Below are 19,453 nucleotides of genomic sequence, written 5' to 3' on the forward strand. Positions count from 1 at the left end.
AGCCTTCTACTGTTCCTGCTGTGACCAGCTCCTGCGGTCCGTTATTCCAAGGAAATGTGGCTACTGAGTCGCCGGGCCCTTCTGAAACAAGCAGGGGAAGGGAGCCAGCGCAGCGCCCCATTCCACCTGCTGGAGTGATGCGCCCTGTGCAATAGCAAACGTCGCACACCCCTAAGGCCGGCCCTGGACATACCTAAGTATGCCCTGACAGGAAATCTGGTCAGACAGCCCTGGGGTCCATCAATGGACGCTGGGCTGTCTGCCCATATATGGTATGTCCCTCAGTCGCGTCACAGGTATTCTCTGTGACGCCATCCAAAGGGAATTCCCCCCTTCTCATTCACCCCGTGAATGCTGCAGCCAGCTTTGATCGCAGCATTCAGGGGATTAACGGCGAAGATTAGGTTTCTCTGATCTGCGCCGTTAGAGCGGGGCTGCGGCTGTGTAATACAGCCATTGCCCCGCTCCTGACAATAAGTGTGTGCGCGTGGTCAGCCTAAGGTAATGCGGCCGGCGCTGCTCTACTGAAGGCACTGAAGACAGAACATGGGGGTGTTTCGTAGTGCGCCCGCTATGTTCTCGGTCTTCAGTGCCAGCGCTCATTAGTGCAGCGCTGGTCACATCACATCGTGCTGACCGCGCACGCAATTGTCAGGACCCAGGAGCAGGGCAATGGCCGTGTTACACAGATGCAGCCCGGCTCCAACAACATTCATGTATTACAATGCAAAGCCGTGCGGCTGCACAGCTTAGTATCGAAATACATGAAATAACGGTATCGAACCATTTAAGGGTGCATGGTATCTAAACAGTATCGAAATTTCGATGCATCATGCAACCCCTAGTTAGAAGGGCAGGTGATGAAAATGTATATGCACCGCTAGATATTTGGAAACTTGCTGCAAATTACATTGTGAGCTGGGAATTTTTTATTTTTTTTTAAAAAAGCAGAAGAGTTGGGGTCTGGTAGCTGGTACTCCTATTGATTCCAAAAATAACATAGTCCCATCTATCCATCTACAAAAGGGAGTAGGAATTATAGAAACCCCCAAGTGATCTCACTGAGAGAGTCCAGTAACTCCCATTTACTTCCATGATTTGGGGCTCCACGTTTGGTCAGCTTGCATTGGCCACTCTGCAGTAGGTATGCTGCCCACAAAAATCGATCTATAGGTCAACTGGTACATTTAAATGGCCTTTAAATGTCTAGTATCACGATCAATAAAATGATAGCCTGTAAACGATCAGTGGGAAAACCCCTAAAAAAATAGCACTGCTTTTTGTCCAAAAATAAAAAAAATCCGCTCGAAAAGCCTTCCTGACTCTTTGTGTGGAATTTTTTTGGCTAAAAACAAAGGCAACAAGTAGTAAGTGCGTTTTTTGTTTTTTTTATGACCTTTTCTTCTTTAGTGTGTCTTTTCAAGAAATAAATTTGATCACTAAAAATATTAACACATTCTTAGATGCAGGTTTCATGTACAGATGTCACAACAAACGGAACACTTTACACTTCATTGGGCCTTTTCAGTTCTCGTCTTTACAAATTTTCTGCATACCGGAGAAACGTGGAACTAGGGTTGTGCAAGGTCTCAAATAATCCAGTTTAGATCATTCAATGACTCGTGCTCCATACAGAAGGCGGTGTTAGGGTATGTTCCCACTTGCAGGATACCCTAAATTTCCGCAACTGAATTTTGTGAAGAAATTCCGCAGCATTTACAGTAGCAGCAAAGCGGATGACATTTAGAAAATCTCACGTCCACGCTGCGTGTAAACCTTTGGGAACGTTTTTAATGCTCTACCAAGGACAGAATCTGATCCGTCACTGGCTCTGAAAAAACAGCTCCTGCATGGGAGCCATAAGGCCGGGTTCCCACGGGTCGGATATGAAACCTAAAAACTGCGCAACATATCCGACCTGGAACCCGCAGCACATTCCGTCCGAAAGTTTTTTTCAGACGGAATTTCCGCTGTGGAAGGCAGGGCTGGAAAAAAACAAAGTGTTCATGCTTACCCCCTGCCTCTCTTTTACGCGTAGTTCGGCCTCCTAAGAGGACGTTGCAGGCCGTGTGACGCTGCAGCAGTCACATGGGATGAAACGTCATCCAAGGAGGCCAGCCTGCAGCGTGAAGGAGAGAGTTCTGGATAAGTACGATTCTTATTTTATCTTTTCCTGAGTTGCGATTTTTGCAGCGGAATTGATACGCAAAAGTCGCAACACTTGGCTTTCTGTTGCAGGTTTTGCTTTCCCATGTAATTCAATGGGTAAAACCCACAGTAGAAAATCAATGAAAACGCAGCATAAACGCAGGTCAACTTATTAAGCTTGCCTTGTGAATCTCTTTCCTGATCCCGTAGAACAGGATCTGACGGTCAGTAGCACTAAATATACATAAGCGCTAAGGGTATGGTCACACGCCTTATTTTCAGGTGTTTTTCGGGACATGAACGCCTTCAAAAAACGCCTGAAAATCCGGAAGCTGAACGCCTCCAAATATCTGCCCATTGATTTCAATGGGAAAACGGCGTTTCGCTCCGACGGGTCACTTTATTACTCGGCCGTTTGAAAAAACGGTGTGTAAAAAAAAAAAAAAAAAGCCCCGTAAAAAGTTAAAAAGAAGTGCATGTCATTTCTTGAGTTGTTTTTGGAGCAGTTTTTCATTGGGTCAATAGAAAAACAGGTAAAAAAAAAAAAAAAAACGCATCAAAAATCAGTTGATACTTTAAAAACGGCTGAAAAATCACAGGCTGTTTTCCCTTGAAAACAGCTCCGTATTTTACAGCCATTTTTACTTTAGTGTGTGAACATACTCTTATATAGATCACATCATAGAAAGTGCCCTGCTAGAAACGTACACAAGCTCTGTTCACATCTCTATTTCTTGTTTTTTGGAATGGGAGTCTGTGCGTGACATACAGTAAGGCGGAATTCACACGATAGGGTTTCCCGGCCGGGTGACGGCCGTTCATAAATCGGCCGTCACCCGGCTGCATTAGGAACAATAGACCCCTAACTGGGCTATTCACACGACCGATTTTTTGATGGGACGGGAAAACCGGCCGTCAAAAAATGGGACATGCCCTATTTTCGGCCGGGTACCTGGCCGCCCGGCTCCCATAGAAGTCTATAGGGCCGAGTAATACACGGCCATCACCGGAATGTGTCCCGAGTGATTGCCGGGTCTAACGTCGCTCGCGCATTCTCTCCTCCTCCTCCTCCTCACAGCGCAGAGTGCATGTGAGGAGGAGGAGGAGTGTATCCCATTCAGAAGAAGCGCTGTATGCTGGAGGGAACACTTTGGGGGTACTGCTGTAGCGAGGTCCCTGCTCTACTATGTGCAGGGGTACTGTGTGGCAGGGCTGGGGTGTACAGCAGGTGGAAGGGGGCGTTGTGATGGCTCCCTTCCCAAATCTCCCTGGCCCGGCGAATCAGCCTCCTTTCCGGCCTGGCGCTTCTTCAAGCGTCGCTACAGCTATAGCAGCCATAGCGGCTGCTAGCGGCGACATCTACCATGGCCGATGGCGCCGCTAGCAGCTGCAGCTACTGCTGTAGCGAGGTCCCTGCTCTATGTGCTAGCCCCACTTTAGCTCCCTGAAGGAGCGGAATCCCCGTGTGTTCGGGGATTCCGCTCCTGGACAGAGCGCTTGATGTCTCGGTCCATATATGGACAGTGACATCAGGGGAAACTCCTGAAGTGGAATCACCAGCCACATGGAGATTCCACTTCAGGAGTTGCCCCTGATGTGGAATCTCCATGTGGCTGGTGATTCCACTTCAGGAGTTTCCCCTGATGTCACTGTCCATATATGGACAGAAACATCAAGCGCTCTGTCCAGGGGGACATACAAAAGAATGTTGAAAACTAATGAAGTAAAAGAATGAACATTATTAGTAATGTGAAGATAATATAAAAAAGGGCATAATGATTTTTTTTATGCTTGGTAGACATGGCATGAACAGATGGAGGTGAGGAGGAAATAAACACAAACTCCGTATAAACATACGTTTTTGGAAATTCCTGTGCTTGATAGACCTGGAATGAACAGTATCTATGTGTAGTTTAATTAGGCATCTGTTGCTATGGAATATGTGTTCATTCCACTATAAACTTCATTTATATCCTATTGAATCCTATCCAATGAAATGCAGCTGAGGGATCAGACAAAGCTCTCTATACTCTGTGAAAAAGGTTGACTGGCAATCATGTGACCTTACTGGGTGTGTTTATAGTGGGTTGACTCAAAAAAACTATTGACAAATGAAATTCATCCGATTAAAAAACGGTCAGGGAAAAAAAACGGATGCAAATGAGGTCAAAAATCGGGTGGTAAAACCGGCAACACGACCCGGAACGGATGCAAACCGGCCGGGAAAATCAGCCGATTTTCCCGGCCGACACTCGGACCCTGTCGTGTGAATGAGGCCTTAGGTCCAGAATTATTTGGACAGTGACACAATCTTCATGATTTGGGCTCTGCTGCCACCACATTGGATTTGAAATGAAAATACTGAGATGCAAATGAAGTGTAGACTTTCAGGTTTAATTCAAGGGGTTGAACAAAAATGTCCTGTGATGCGATAAGGAATTGCAACCATTTTTCTACACAGCCTCCTCATTTCAGGGGCTCAAAAGTAATTGGACAAATTAACATTACCATAAATAAAAAAATTTAATATTTTGTAGAGAATCCTTTGCAGGCAATGACTGCCTGAAGTCTGGAACCCATGGACATCACCAAACGCTGGGTTTCCTCCTTTGTGATTCTTTGCCAGGTCTTTACTGCGGCGTCTCCAGTTGTTGCTTGTTTGTGGGTCTTTCTGCCTTAAAGAGGCTCTGTCACCACATTATAAGTGCCCTATCTCCTACATAAGGAGGTCGGCGCTACAATGTAGGTGACAGCAGTGCTTTTTATTTAAAAAAAACTATTTTTACCACTTTATTAGCGTTTTTAGATTTATGCTAATGAGTTGCTTAATGCCAAAGTGGGCGTATTTTTACTTCAGACCAAGTGGGCGTTGTACAGTGGAGTGTATGACGCTGACCAATCAGCATCATGCACTCCTCTCCATTCATTTACTCAGCGCATAGGGATCCCGTTAGATCGCTATGTGATGTCTTAGGGTATGTGCACACACACTATTTACGTCCGTAATTGACGGACGTATTTCGGCCACAAGTACCGGACCGAACACAGTGCAGGGAGCCGGGCTCCTAGCATCATACTTATGTACGATGCTAGGAGTCCCTGCCTCGCTGCAGTACAACTGTCCCGTAATGAAAACATGATTACAGTACGGGACAGTTGTCCTGCAGCGAGGCAGGGACTCCTAGCATCGTACATAAGTATGATGCTAGGAGCCCGGCTCCTTGCACTGTGTTCGGTCCGGTACTTGCGGCCGAAATACGTCCGTCAATTACGGACATAATTAGTGTGTGTGCACATACCCTTAGGGTATGTTCACACGCTGAGCCAAAAACGTCTGAAAATACGGAGCTGTTTTCAAGGGAAAACAGCACCTGATTTTCAGACGTTGTTTGAGCAACTCCCGTTTTTCGCTGCATTTTCGCGCCGTTTTTGGAGCGGTTTTCAATAGAGTCTATGAGAAAATGGCTCCAAAAACGTCCCAAGAAGTGTCCTGCACTTCTTTTGACGAGGCAGGCTGCACGGACGAAAATCACGTTCGTCTGAATCCACCCTAAGACAGCACATAAGGATGTAGCAGGATCCCTATGCGCTGAGTAAATGAATGGAGAGGAGTGCATGATGCTGATTGGTCAGCGTCATACACTCCCCTGTACAACGCCCACTTGGTCTAAAGTAAAAATACACCCACTTGGGTATTAAGAAACTCATTAGCATAAATCTAAAATCGCTAATAAAGTGGTAAAAATAGATCGTTTTTTAAATAAAAAGCACTGCTGTCACCTACATTATAGCGCCCATCTCCTTATGTAGGAGATAGGGCACTTATAATGTGGTGACAGAGCCTCTTTAAGTTTTGTCTTAAGCAAGTGAAATGCAGCACGATCGGGGTGAGATCTGGTGATTGACTTGGCCATTGCAGAATATTCCACTTCTTTGTCTTATAAACTCCTGGGTTGCTTTCGCAGTATGTTTTGGGTCATTGTCCATCTGTCCTGTGAAGTGACATCCAATCAACCTTGCTGCATTTGGTTGAATCTGAGCAGAAAGTAAATCCCTGAACTCTTCAGAATTCATCCGGCTGCTTCTGTCTTCAGTCACATCATCAATAAACACTAGTGACCCAGTGCATTTGGCAGCCATGCATGCCCATGCCATCACACCGCCTCCACCATGCCATCACACCGCCCCCACCATGCCATCACACCGCCTCCACCATGCCATCACACCGCCTCCACCATGACATCACACCGCCTCCACCATGCCATCACACCGCCCCCACCATGCCATCACACCGCCTCCACCATGCCATCACACCGCCTCCACCATGTCATCACACCGCCTCCACCATGCCATCACACCACCTCCACCATGCTTTACAGAGAATGTGGTGTGCTTTGGATCATGAGCCGTTCCAAGCCTTCTCCATACTTTCTTCCTCCCATCATTCTGGTACAGGTTGATCTTCGTTTCATCTGTCCATAGAATGCTGTTCTAGAACCGGGCTGGCATCTTTAGATGTTTGACAAAGTCTAATCTGGCCATTCTATTTTTAAGGCCGATTACATTGTGGTGAACCCTCTGTATTTGCTCTCATGAAGTCTTCTTCTCTTTATGGTAGACTTAGATACTGGTACACCTACTTCCAGGAGAGTGTTCTTCACTTGGGTAGATGTTGTGAAGGGGTTTTTCTTCACTATGGAAAGGATTCTGCGATCATCCACCACTGTTGTCTTCCGTGGACGTCCAGGCCTTTAGGAGTTCACAAGATCACCAGTGCGCTCTTTTTTTTTTTTTTTCAAGAATGTACCAAACTGTTTATTTGGCCACTCCTAACATTTGTGCTCTCTCTCTGATGGATTTCTTCATTTTTTTCAGCCTAACGATGGTCTGTTTCACTTGCATTGAGAGCTCCTTTGACTTCATGTTGTGGGTTCACAGCAACAGCTTCCAAATGCAAATGCCACACCTGGAATCAACTCCAGACCTTTTACCTGCTTAATTGACGATGGATTAACGAGGGAATAGCCCATTAAATAGCTTTTGAGATAATTGTCCAATTACCTTTGGTCCCTTGAAGAGGCAGCTACATATTAAAGAGCTATAATTCCTAAACCCTTAGAGGGAGTTCACACAGAGTTCTTTGACGAGATTTTGACGCAGTAACCGCGCCGCAAAATGCGTCAAAAAACGGCTGAAAATGCCTCCCATTGATTTCAATGGAAGGCGTAGGCGTTTTTATCCCGCGAACTGAAAAATAGTCTTGTGGGAAAAAGAAGGGACATGCCCTATCTTTGGGCATTTACACCTCGGACATCAATGGGAGGCAGAGAAAGTGTATTTCACTGCATTTTTTGCCCGCGGCGCTCAATGGCTGCGGGTGAAAAACGCCCCGAAAATCGGCGTGCAGGCAGAGCAAAATTTGCCTCAAAATTCAAAACGGAATTTTGAGGCACATTTTCCTCCTGCAAAAAACTCCTTGTGAACCCAGCCTTACTCAAATTAGGATGTGAATACCCTCAAATTAAAGCACTTTAAGCCCATATTGATTATATAAACTGTATATTCAATATGTTTTGGTAAACAGCTAAAATGAGAAACTTGTCACAGTCCAAATAATTCTGGATCTAATTGTATATGCAATTGTAGAATTTTTTATTTTTTTTAAAAAAACGTATAGCCCCGACGTATGCAGCTGTACGCCTAAACAACAGCACATATGGCACACAGACTCAAATTCTAAAAAACTTATACTGCACCGTATGTATTTTTTGCAGGGTGCCTCTGCATTGAAAAGCCTAGTCAACTAAACTTTTCAATAAAGTTAAAAAAGGTATGTCAAGACATAGCAGCCGGGCGTAAGCCAAATTGACACCTTGGCATAAATTCAGCCAGAGGTCACACTAAATAATTTTCAGCAGAATAAAGATACTACTCTCAGCGGTTCGGAGGAGTATTTTTAGCCAAGGAGGAGGATATAATTTGAGGTAATTTAAGTGATAACAATGGAGGAGATTCATGAAAAATGTCTAAGGCAAGGTTTACATGTTTCTTTTGGCTTCATCTTAGAACGGAGTCGTACGGACACAATTAGCGTGTATGAAGAGAGCTTTCCCGAGGCACATGCCAAATATAAAACAAAAATTGCAATGTGAACAAGGTCAATCAGAAAAACTGTCTTTGTTACCCATAGCAACCAATCACAGCACAGCTTTCATTTTTCAAGAGCACTAAAAGATATGAAAGCTGCACTGTGATTTGTTGCCATGGAGAACAGAGTTTTTCTGTTAAATTTCATATGGATTCATAAAAACTGTCCAACAGAAAAACTCATACCCATAGCAACCAACCACAGTGCGGCTTTCAGATCTTATAGTGCTCTAGAAAAATAAAAGCTGCGCTGTGATTGGTTGCTATGGGCACCAAAGAGGTGGACAGTTTTCATGAATCCATATGAAATCTACTTGTGAAATGTATAGTATATATGTAGAGTGATGGTGCAGCTGAGCGACGTCACAGCAGAATTAATGATGACTGGCCCCACAGTACTTGACAAACATTCGCACATCAGGAATGAGACACTTGGGTAGATCTATCAATGTGTTTATGCCAGTTTTGTGGTGTAAATACATTGAAAAATATGGCATTCGGGTCAAACGGCATAATTATGAAGCCCCTGTTGGCAGCGCTTCAGATTAACATTCTCTGCCACTAATTAGGGTCTCACGCAGTGGAGTTAGGCCGAGGTCAAATATCGCGTATTTGTCGCAGATATTCATTGCGGATTTTACCCTTTGCAATGCAAAGTTCTGCGTCAAATCAGAAATAAAATCCACTATGTTTTTTTACTCTTTATTCAGCCTCTCTTGCTTACTTTTGTGCCCTAAAAAAATAGTAAAAGGGCAATTCTAATTTGGATAACTCCATTTTAATTGCAACCTCTTAGCTAGAGGTTAATTGAAGGGCCTCTCTACAAGGAGCTCTCTATGGGTTAGTTCACATGGTGGATTTTGCATGGCAGGTCGCACCGCAAAACCCGCTGCGGAACTATTCCTGCTCACGGCAGGAAAATTCCTCCTTCCCGTTGACATCAATGGGAGGTTCGGGCAGAATCCGCCCGAAGGTCGGGCAGAACACTTCTTTTTCCAGCTAGCTGAAATAATCAAGTTTGCCGGGAAAATGAAGCTTCCGATTCCCATTGAAATGAATGGGAGGCGGAATTTTGCAGCAAAATCCGCTGCAAGATTCCTCTGTGTGAACATACCCTTAGAGGGACCCTCGGTGTTAGGGTATGTTCACACACTTGAAATACGCCAGCAGTTTCCCAGTGATTTCAATGGAAAATACATTGTGTCGTTTATAGGAGGCATAATTTTATGCTGCTGAAAGATACAAAAACAAAAAACCTCTTGGAAAAATATGCCTCGTAAAAAACTAGTGACACGTCTCTTCCTAGAATGAACGGATGATCAATAACCAACAGAATTAAATCAGCCGTGATGTCCATAGCAACCAGAGCTCAGCTTTTATTCCATAACTGCTCTGGAAAAAATGAAAGCTGCGCTGCGATTGGTTGCTATGGGCAACAAGCCCAGGTTTTTCTGTCTGGCCAGTTTTGATAAATGAGGCCCAATGTTTTTCATTTTTTCACACATAAAATGTATTTTTTGTGAGTTCATTCAATTGCAACAAGTAAAGGATTATCCTCTGACATGTTACTACAGTAATACGATCAAATACGCAAATGTCATCAAATCAATTAAGGCCCCATGCACACGACCGTGTTTTTGCGTCCGCAATTCCCCCGCAAATCCACGGGAGAATTGCGGACCCATTCATTTCTATGGGCCCATACACACTATCCGTGTTTTCACGGGTCTCCGCATGTCCGCAAATCCGTGCCGCAGAAACTCAGGACATGTCTTATTACGGCCCGCAAATTCGATGCGGACATGCCAATAGAAGTCAATGGGCCCGTGGAAATTGCGGATACACCTCCGTGTGTCATCCGCAGTTTTGCGGATTTGCGGAAGTGTTGCTAGGCGACGAACGGGAATGAGTTCTGTCGTCATCCTGTTTTACCTAGGCTTTTTTTTTTTCATCCGCATTTTGCGGATTACATACGGATGAACTGCGGATTACATACAGATGAACTGCGGATGACATTTCACGGAACGCGGTCCTGGAATTTGCGGACCAGAAAAACACTACAGTCGTGTGCATGAGGCCTAAGAAAAAATAAATGCGAACAGTCCTTTGGGCTGTGTCTGGCCAGTTGTTTTATTCCTGAGCCGAACACAACTTACGACAATGTTGTGCTCTTTGTGCACCCGTCCAGCGTTCATAGCTTGACAGAAATACGCTGGCGGCGGCGGACACCCGGCATCACAACTGATGAATCAGATGCCAAAACTGCTCCCATAGGAAAGTCTGGGTTCAGTTCTGGTTTCACGTTTCCCTCCAAAGCAGAGATCTGTGACCGCACTATATGGATGAGTGTGCTGGTTTACACGCATGTCCATACAGAACTGTATATGGACACGCAGTGTACAAAAATCTCAGTGAACACAACATGTCCACAAATTCACTGTACATATGTAAACAAGGACCAGTTCATACAGCTCCGAGCCTACAGATTTCAGATCGGGTACAGAAATACTCAGCATATGAATGACAAAATGACTTTCAGGAAATCAGAAACTTCTAATGGCCTGTTCACATCACATTTTCTTCATTCCATCGGAGGTGTACATCAGGAGTGCAGACGTATACCTCCATTGTGGATGGCACTGACATATCCCACCGTATAGGCATACAGTGGGATATGTCGCCAGTACTCCCCTGGCACAGCGCACTTATAAGCGCTGAGCCCAGGGAACCTCCTGACGTCACTGCCCATATATGGACAGTGACTCAGGGGCTTCTCTAGTCCCGGAGAACCCAGTCAGAGAGACAGTAACGCTCTGGCCGAAGATTCCGCTCCTGAAGGAGTCCCTGACTTCACGGTCTATATAGCGACAGTGACGTCAAGGGCTTCTCCAGTCCAGAAGTCCCCGGCCAGAGCATCGGTAGCGCTCTGGCCGGGGACTTTGAAGTTGAAAGCCCCTGACAACACGCTCTATATATGGACAGTGACTTCAGGGGCATCCCCAGGGCCTAAAACCCTGGGCCGTGAGCTACTTGATGCTCTTACCAGGGATTCTAGCTGGGAAAGCACCCAATGGTAGAAGTTTAACGTAAACCTGTTACAGATGCCATATAGTCACTACAGGGGAAATGTATGGCCAGATGCGGCCTCTCCTGATAGTTAAGCTATGTGCACAATGCATTTGCAGTGTATGACGGAGGAATAGGTCGGGAAATACTCCTGATGTATACCACCGAGGCATGCCACTGTATGGGCATACAGTGCCAAAAAAAGGACACTCTTATGGCATGTTGGGTAATGGACCCTATGGATACATTCAGCAAATGTGCCGGCAATGTTTCCAGTGCGTATACACCAAACGTACACTGCTGTGTGAACCTAGCCTACGGTGTCATGCACATCGCCTATTACCATTTCATACAATACAGCTGTCAGAGGTCCACAAAGGCCTCTCCTGTACCTCCGAACGCCTCCAATTTCATTTAGCACAAATCCGATAGAAAAATAAAAATTTGTGTCGTGCGCCATCGGATGTTGAATGTGCGGAGTTATTCTTCTCTAAAAGCACTGCTTCAATGTAAAAATAGCTCTGTACATACAGTATGAAAGAGCCTAACAACTGTTCGCCAGGATATATGAATATCACTGAACTCAAACCCTGCAACGCCAGAGCCGCACCAAGACCATAGTGTCAATTCTCCCGAACTACGGCACATTACGGAGTAAGCGACAGACCGCTGAAATTAGCATGTTTGTCACTATTTTGTACTGCCCTCAAACAGGGGAACATAAATAGCCGACATACCCATTTTAAAAAAGAGGAATTTTTGCAACTTGGTAACCACTCTTTGTCATGTGACTGGCCCGCTGTACCCGGTAAACGATGTAGCAGTAGTACAGCGATTACCTAGAGTACAGCGGGGCCAGTTATATGAAGAGTCATGTAATCCAGGAAGACTGTGCAACTAGACTTAGCGCTATAAAAATCTCATATTCAGTGTGATGGGGGACCGGAATGTATATTAGTGAGTGTACTCACATACTGCAGTGACTACATTGCTAAGACTTTTAGGTCCCCACATAACCCCTTTAAAGTAAACTGCCCTGGTGATCAACTGATGTCACAGGGGAAGCTGCAGGCAGATCTATTCCCTGCAGGGGAAATGTAGTACTACCCACCAGCTATTCAAATGAATGGTTGACCATGTAATACATGGCTGGAGTTAGTCCGTCAGAGAAGGGATCACCCTTCTACCAAGAATAAGTTGTACGCAGGCCCCTTTACATGCAATGACTTTTCAAACCACCGACGAACAAATCAATGGTTTGAATCGTAGAGGATCCAACAGGCATTTCCATCAGGACACTCCTCCCTGCCAGACGAGGCATCATTTTTACCTAGCGACAGTTCCAGCAGGAAATATGTATTAGGCAGAAATAGGATTCATTAGCTAGAAAGAGACCATTTTGTTAACACATAAGTACAGATGGCCAATCTGACCAAAAGGGGGAGGGGGGGGGCCAAAATGGCTAGAAATGCGTCGACGACACCAAACATTTTTTTTTTTTTTACAGGAGTCTATGAAATGTCCTATTACCTGGCTACTACAAATTCCAGCTGGCTCGGAGAGTGGTCTCCCTGGCTCCGAATGTCTAAGGCCCCATGCACACGACCGTAAAAAGAACCTCAGTTTTTGCAGACCGTCATTGCCGCCCGCGAAACAAAGGGGATTGCACATTAATCAGGCCTCTTTTCTTGCGGATCCGTATATACGGATGCACTACGGACCGTATTTGCGGATACCATTCAGCAGAAATGGGTACGTTGCTAATTATTTGCTGATGCCTTTCAAGCAATACGGAACCGTATTTACAGTCAGTATTTGCGGATACGGTCGTGTGCACGAGGCCTAAAGTAATCTGTCCATCCCTGGCCTTCGATATCACTTGGAGAACTTCAAGTTAAAAAAAACAAACAGCACAGCACTCAGAAGACCCTCATACCAGAGATTGGTAGAGGTCCTAGCCCATGGACTAACACTGAGGTCCAGTGGTGGACATAGACTGTGCAAAAACCGTATATGGGCCCCTTGCTCCCCATGACCTAATTGGTGATATGTCAACCCCGGCTGACGTCTCAATGACTGTTCAGAAGATACGTAAAATGTTAGTGTACCAAGTGAAGGTCACAGCTCCTATTTAGCTACAAATCAGTGTACATGACATTTCTACCGATAGTACTCTACTTGGTAGATGATAATCTATAAAACAGGATTAATGCTGCAGATATTCACTGCCAGAAAACAAATATTCTTACACAATAGAGCAGAAGCTGGGCAGCAGGGCAGTTCTTCCACTCGTTTGCCTTGTAGTTTACTGGAGAAACTCTGAGTTCTGGTAACATAATTGCTAGGAAAGATGCCCACCCGATCTTGGATCTTTCCAGTCCACCATCCCTCATCACCAGACACACGCGAGTCCTTGGAGAGCACCTGGACCAAGTCACCCAAACGAAGGGTCAACTCATCCTCTGCAGAGGCCTCGTAGTCAAACACTGCAGTCCAATACAATGGATTGGATAGGGAGTCAGAAGGGGGCCCTCCGATTTCTCCAGCACCTCCTCCACCACCACCCCCATCATACTCCTCCAAAAACTCCTGTCTAGTGAGAGTACTCTCTCGATCATCCTGTTCTTCTTCATCGTCTGCAACCAACGGTACTGGTAATACTGATGCATTGGATATTCCTCTTGTCGCTGCAAAGGACGCTTTACTACTGCCAGGCAAGGAGAGCAGAGATCTGAGGGGCTCCATTGAACCGATCCATAGGTGAAGCTTGGGGTATGGAGCCTTGTGCCCATGCACTGCACTTCATAGACTGAAAGCAAGTCTGAGAAAGTGAGTATTCCTTGCAATATTTAAGCAGGAGGACCAGGTTCAGTCCAGTACATGTACGATCGGCGATGCACCCAATGTGATATTGACAGGTGTCAATCAAGGTCTCCAGAATCAACTGGTGCTGCAATACAGGCTACTCCACATGTAGAAAAGTTTCCAGAGATCCTACAATTCCACACCAATTCGGTGTTTCAACAAAGTTATCATTTCCTTGACTTGGAATAAAAGCATTGCAGACTGCACTAAGGTGATAGATGCTTGTGGTGCCCACGGCCAGGTGATGTGCAGCCCAATACGAAAGGTAGATGCAAGGTAAGAAGCTGCAGCATGAACCGGAACAAAGGCTGCAGCATCAGGGAGTCCTGGATGGGAGGATCAATTCGTTTAACAGGACCATTCACAGCAGTGATCACAGTTACCAGCATGGATGCCCCACTCCGCAGGATTCAGAGGGCCCGACGCTGTCAGGTGGTAAGATGCCCAAAGCTCCTTAGGAAGCAGAACTTGCAAGAGCACAGGATGCGGCCGTAAAGAGAGAATCTGGGCCCAGTCCACTCCCACCTTTGCAGTCGAGTTCAGCACTTTACACGTAGACTAGGCACCAAGAGGCTGACCCGCAGCATCTCTTCTCTCCCCTGTGCCCGCTACTGCTGCCCGCACCCATCCGCCCGGTACCCCCACACCTCCTTCTTGTCAAGGAAAGAGGGAAGGAAGCTGGCGGATTGCAAGCCGCTCAGTCATCTCATTGGCGGATGACGCCGTCCATCAACTCCGTTTCAATTTCTGATTGGATGATATACAGAATCCGCCTCAACCTATTGATCACGCCTCCTGTCTTCAAACCTGCTGACCCACAGCTTTTTTTTTTTTGCTTTTTTTTTATTAAACAAAACTTTAATAGCTTTTACATTGTAGTACAGAACACAAAGAGGTTAAAAATGAGATGGCAGCAAGATAATTTTATCATGGAGATATTTGTATTTCTTAGTGTTTGAAGCTTCGATAATTTGTAGCTTATGAAAGAAATGGTTATTTAAAAAACAATAGTAATACCACAGACAATGTCATGTCAAAGAGGGAAACTTATTTTGCCCTTTTCTTACAGAATCACTTTTTTCAGACTTCATTAAGGCTTCCTTCACTCATACGTGTTGTGTGTCAGTTTTTTGTTCCAAATGGTACATAAAGGTCATGTTCACTTTCATTGCAGAAAATCCGCAGCATAATACAGTAGCAGCAGAGTGGATGAGATTTTAACAAATCTCATCCACACGCTGCGTAACAAAAACTCGCCGAAAAAACGTTCTTAAATTGACCTGCGATGCGTTTTTTTTTAGTCCGCAGCATGTGAATTTATGCGTCGGAATTGCTGCTTTTTTGTTGCAGGTATTCCCCAACAAACCCGCAACAAAAACCTGCGAAAAAAAAAATCTCATACTCACCCAGATCTCTGCTCCTGTGTCCAGCCCGGCCTCCAGTTTCATCCCATCTGACTGCTGCAGCCAATCACAGGCTGCAGTGGTCACATGGAATGAAATATCATCCCAGGAGGCCGGGCTGCAGGATGCCAGAGGGACTTGTCGCCATGGATACAGCTGGGATAAGTATGAATTTTTTTTCTAGCGCTGCTTTCCGCCGTGGAAATTCCGCTTGAAAAACTGCACCACATTGTGGTGCGGCTTTGCAGACGGAATATGCTGCGGGTTCTAGGTCGGATACGCTGCGGTATTCCCGTTTATCCCTTATTTTTACCTGATTGAAACTACAGTTCGTTACGCAACAAACAAGTCCTCGCACGGCTTTCTTGATGAAAAACTAAGTTATGGCTCTTAGAATACAACACAAAAAGTAAATGATTTTTTTTTTAAAGTATTTTATTGTGCAAATGCCATAAGACATAAAAAAAGCTATAAACATCTGGTATCGCCGTAATCGTATCACCATGCAGAATAAAGTGAATATGTCATTTATAGCGCACGGTGAATCCTGGAATAAAAACAATAGTAGAATTGCTGTTTTTTACTCACCACGCCACTTAAAAATAGAATAAAAACTGATCAAAAAGTCGCATGCACCCCATGAAAACCAAAATGAATTTCTCAAGGGGTCTAGTTTCCAAAATGGGGTCACTTTTAAGGGGTTTCATCTGTACTGGTACCTCAGAAGCTCTGAAAATGTGACACGGCGCCCAGAAACCAATCCAGCAAAATCTACATGCCAAATAGCACTCCTACCTTCTGAGCCCTGCCGTTTGTTCAACTAGCTTTACAAATGTTTGGGTGATTTTTCTCCTGTATTCCTTGTCAAAATTAAAAATTCATACCTTTTATCGGAAAGATTTGATTTTCAATTGCACAGCCTAATTCCACAAAATGCAGCAAAAAACCTGTGGGATCTAAATGCTCACTATACCCCTCGATAAGTTCCTTGAGGGGTTTAGTTTGCCAAATAGGGTCACTTTTGAGGGGTTTCCACTGTTTTGGCACCACAAGACCTATTTAAACCAGACATGGTGCCTAATAAAAAAGAGGCCCCAAAATCCACTAGGTGCCCCTTTGCTTCGGACGCCGGTGCTTCAGTCCATTACCACACTAGGGCCACATGTGGGATTTTTTTTCAAAACTGAAGAATCTGGGCAGTAAGTATTGAGTTGCGTTTCTCTGGTAAAACCTTCTGTTTTACAGAAAAGAAATGGAATAAAAAGGATTTTCTGACAAAAAAAATGAAATTTGTACATTTCACCTCTACTTTGCTTTAAATTCCTGTGAAACAACTAAAGGGTTAATAAACTTTCTAAATGCTGTTGTGAATACTTTGAGGAGTCTAGTTTCTAAAATGGGGTGTTTGTTGGGGTTTCTAATATATGGGCCCCGAAAAGCCACTTCAGAACTGAACTGGAACCTAAAAAAATAGCCTTTTGACATTTTATTCAAAATGTGAGAAATTGCTGCTAAAGTTCTAAGCCTTGTAACGTCCTAGAAAAATAAAAGAATGTTCAAAAAATTATGCCAACATATAGTAGACATATGGGAAATGTGAACTAGTCACTATTTTGGGTGGTATTACTATCTGTCTTACAAGCAGATGCATTTAAATTCAGAAAAATTCAATTTTTTTCACATTTCTCAAAATGTTACTATATTTCACAAATAAACAATGAATATATCGACCAAATGTACCACTAACATAAAGCCCAATGTCTCACAAGAAAACAGTCTCAGAATCGATTAAATAGGTTTAAGCATTCTGAAGTTATTACCACATAAAGTGAAATATGTCAGATTTGGAAAAATGGGCTCTGAGCCTTACGGACAAAACTAGGATGCGTCCTTAAAGGAACAGTGTCACCCCAATTTTTTTTTTAATATGTTAAAGATGTTAGTGCTTTATTAAAAACGTTTGGATTAATTTGTGTGTTTGTGTGTTACTTTTTTTTATTTTTACACTTTTTCTTCCCTATGGGGGCTGCCATTTTTTTTTCCATTTCTGTATGTGTCGATTAACGACACATACAGACATGGAATACGGCAGCTCCAGTCCCATAGGGACTGCGAACGGGGCCCGTTCCATCCACTTTCGTGTACGCCGCTGTGTGGGAACGGCGCATGCGCCGCTCCCACACAGTTCAATTTGAAATGCGCGCCGTCCGGCGCCATTTTCCTGTGGACCGGAAGTCGCGGCCGGACAGTAAGATTACTACTTCCGGACGCGGCTTCCGGACTTGTGCACATGGAGCAGCGGCAGCAGACGGAGCGGATGGACCGGAGGGAGCGGTGGCGACTGGAGCAGGTAAGTTATTTCTATGTATGTTCGTGTTTCAGTGTGTTTTACTAGTGTATGTAAACCTTCTACACTGTGTGTTAGCTCAAAAAATGGCGACACACAGTGTAGGAGGTTAGACCGTTCAAACCCCTCGTTTCTCCCGGCACTAGCCAGGATAAAGGAGGGGGGATTCTGAGAGCTCACTAGAGCGAGGGATTTTTACCCAATTTTGCAGCATAAAGCAATGTGGTTGCTTTACCACATGCAATGCTGCAATTTTGGGAATGGCTCCATCTAGTGACCAGTGCTGGGAAATATTATAAATTGAATCCAATTTATAATATTTCCTGACTCGTGAAAAAAAAAAAAAAATTAGAACAATGTTTAATCACCTATACACTAACTGTTTAATTAAAAAAAACAAAACATGTTTTGCTGGCAACACATTGCCTTTAAGGGGTTAAATACATTATAATAAAGTTTTTTAATATATAAAAAAAATACTAAAATTAAAAAAAAAAACTTTACGCATTTTCCCCCAAAAGCAATGTAGCAAAAAAAGTTAATTAAAATAACTGGCATTGCCGCATCAGTAAAAGTCTGAACTATTACAATATATCATTATTTAGTCCGCCTGGTGAACACCATAAAAAAAAAATTATTCCAGAATCGCTGTTTTTTGGTCTCCTCATCCCCCACAAAAAAATGGAATAAAAAGTCTTATGTACCAATAAGAACTACAGTTTCCCAATTATACCCCCCTCATGCAAAGTATACCTCAAACCTTAAAATTATATTCCCACGCCTGTATATAATTTGCCAGCAGAATTGCCATAATCAAAATGATGATATTGCCCACTATATTATATATATTTCGTACAGTTGTAATTCCCCTCCCCAGATCATTTTTGAAAAGTCTTCAAAGAATTGTTAATAATTTTATATGGATGTGGAAAAAACCAAGGGTTCGGATGCACACATTATTCAGACATTGAAGGATTGGGGGCATAGGGGTGCCGGACATTCAAAAATATTACTGGGCAACTGTTTTGGACCAAATGCGGTCGTGGAGTGTTTCCTCAAACTGGAAAAGATGGATTCAAATTGAGCAGAACATGGTTGACCGCCCATTGATGTCCCTATTTAGTGTGGTCCCGCACAATTTAATTAAAAACTCATCTACAATGTCCCTTAATGTGAAAGCCTCTATATGGACCTGGAAAATGTATGTCTCCCAACTTCCTACATCCGCCCTAATGCCGTTGGGGAATTTGCCCTTACAATATTTGCTATCTGAATTGCCAGATATTTCTCCGGACAATTGGACATCTGGGGGGTTCTCCCACATCCATATGCTATTTAATGATCATTCCTTAAAGTCATTCTTAGAGCTAGCTAGACAATACTCTATCCCCAATAAAGACTTTTATAAGTATTTATGTACTTGACACCTACTTACCTCCATTGATACTGTAACGCCCATGTTCCCCTCCTTTGCCCA

General features: G+C 44.1%; 1 protein-coding gene across 2 annotated transcripts in view; it reads right to left on the bottom strand.

Moving 5' to 3' along the window:
- The window catches only part of MAP3K9 (mitogen-activated protein kinase kinase kinase 9), a 59,753-nt gene extending 44,871 nt beyond the window's left edge, over positions 1-14,882 (bottom strand). The window contains exon 1 of one of the 2 annotated variants that reach the window (XM_075844200.1): positions 13,611-14,882. In XM_075844200.1, the coding sequence (XP_075700315.1) occupies positions 13,611-14,106 (496 nt within the window). In that variant the 5' untranslated portion in view covers positions 14,107-14,882. Of the gene's footprint in view, positions 1-8,190; positions 8,363-13,610 lie in introns of those variants that run through there. The other variant, XM_075844201.1, reaches the window with a different exon arrangement.
- Between the last annotated feature and the right edge of the window lie 4,571 nt (positions 14,883-19,453).

Source organism: Rhinoderma darwinii, chromosome 12 (assembly GCF_050947455.1).
Source record: "Rhinoderma darwinii isolate aRhiDar2 chromosome 12, aRhiDar2.hap1, whole genome shotgun sequence".
NCBI lineage: Eukaryota > Metazoa > Chordata > Amphibia > Anura > Rhinodermatidae > Rhinoderma > Rhinoderma darwinii.